Raw genomic sequence first — 1,340 nt, forward strand, 5'->3', positions numbered from 1 at the left:
TGGGGGTGGAAGGGGGATGCGTAGGAGGGGGGGATAGAGGGGACACCCCCTGGAGTGGGGGGTGGAAGGGGTACCCCCAGGATTAGGGCACGGAGAGCTCCCCCACCTCACTGTAGGGCGCATCGCCGCCGTCCCCGTCGTGGTCACACGGGGGGTCCAAGGGGGGCAGTGCCAGGACGCCGGCCAGGCACGCGTCCATCAGCTCCGTGCGGTCGGGGTCGCTGAGCTGGGGCTCCAGGAGACTGCGGGGGGGGTTGAGGAACGTGGCACGAAGGATGGAACGGAACTCTCGCTCATGGAGTCACGGGTTGGAAGAGATCTCCAGGACTCCCCAGTCGAATCCCAACCCATCCCCACCACGCCCACCTTTAAGGACCTATCTACTCCAATCACTTCTACGTTGACCTTTAAGGACTCATTCTCCCAGCCCAACCCCTTCTATGATTACCTTTCAGGACCCTTCTAACCCAACCATGCCATGTCTCTATGATCCTTAAGGACTCTTCCAACACAATCATCCCACAGCTCTAGGATCTTTAAGGACCATTCCAACTCAACCCAACCATCCCATGTGTCTGTGATCTTTAAGGACCCTTCCAATCCAACAATTCCATGGCTCTATCATTTTTCAAGACTCCCTCAACCCAGTCATTCCATGGCTACCTTTAAGGACCCTTCCAACACAAACAATCCACAGCCCTATGATCTTTAAGGACCCTTCCAACCCAACCCAACCATTCCACAGTTCTATGACCTTTAAGGACCCTTCCAGCCCAATCCAACCCAACCCAACCCAACCCAACCCAACCCAACCATCCCATGGCTCTATGATCTTTCAGGACTCTCCCAACCCAACCATTCCACGATGACCTTTCAGGACCCTCCCAACCCACCTATCCCACAGCTCTACCAAGAAGGATACACCAGGTGGGTGCAGGTGACCATCGCCCACTGCCGCACCGGCGTCCGCATCGAGTCCAGCGGTTCTGCTTTGATGAACTCCTGGAGCACAGACCGAGGGGATGGGGACAGGGACAGGGATGGCCACAAACACCCCACTCCCGCTCTGCTTTCTCACCGCCCCCCAAATCCTGACCCCCCCCAAACCGCCCAGTCACCAGAGCCCGTTCTTACCACCATCTGCGCCACGAGTTCGGCTTTGCGGCCCAAAACGAAGTCACTGCATTTGCTGCTGCCGCGGACGGCCCGGCTGATCATGGCGATGCTCCGGATGAGGCACAGCTTCAGGGTCAGGTCCTGAGCACAGAACCGCGGTGACACCACCGCAGATCGTCACCTCCCGGCGCTGGGGACACTCTGCCCCACATCCCTCCCCACGC

The 1,340-nt window shown here is 58.6% G+C and overlaps 1 protein-coding gene across 1 annotated transcript; it reads right to left on the reverse strand.

Moving 5' to 3' along the window:
- Window positions 1–67: 67 nt before the first annotated feature.
- LOC110390783 (maestro heat-like repeat-containing protein family member 1) lies at window positions 68–1,333 on the reverse strand. The gene is made up of 3 exons (XM_021382275.1): window positions 1,135–1,333; window positions 923–1,002; window positions 68–242 (listed from the first exon to the last, which is right to left on the reverse strand). Exons 1-3 carry the CDS (start codon window positions 1,216–1,218, stop codon window positions 83–85), a joined length of 324 nt encoding a protein of 107 aa, XP_021237950.1. The 5' UTR covers window positions 1,219–1,333; the 3' UTR covers window positions 68–82.
- Between the last annotated feature and the right edge of the window lie 7 nt (window positions 1,334–1,340).

This window comes from Numida meleagris, unplaced genomic scaffold, assembly GCF_002078875.1.
Source record: "Numida meleagris isolate 19003 breed g44 Domestic line unplaced genomic scaffold, NumMel1.0 unplaced_Scaffold2011, whole genome shotgun sequence".
NCBI lineage: Eukaryota > Metazoa > Chordata > Aves > Galliformes > Numididae > Numida > Numida meleagris.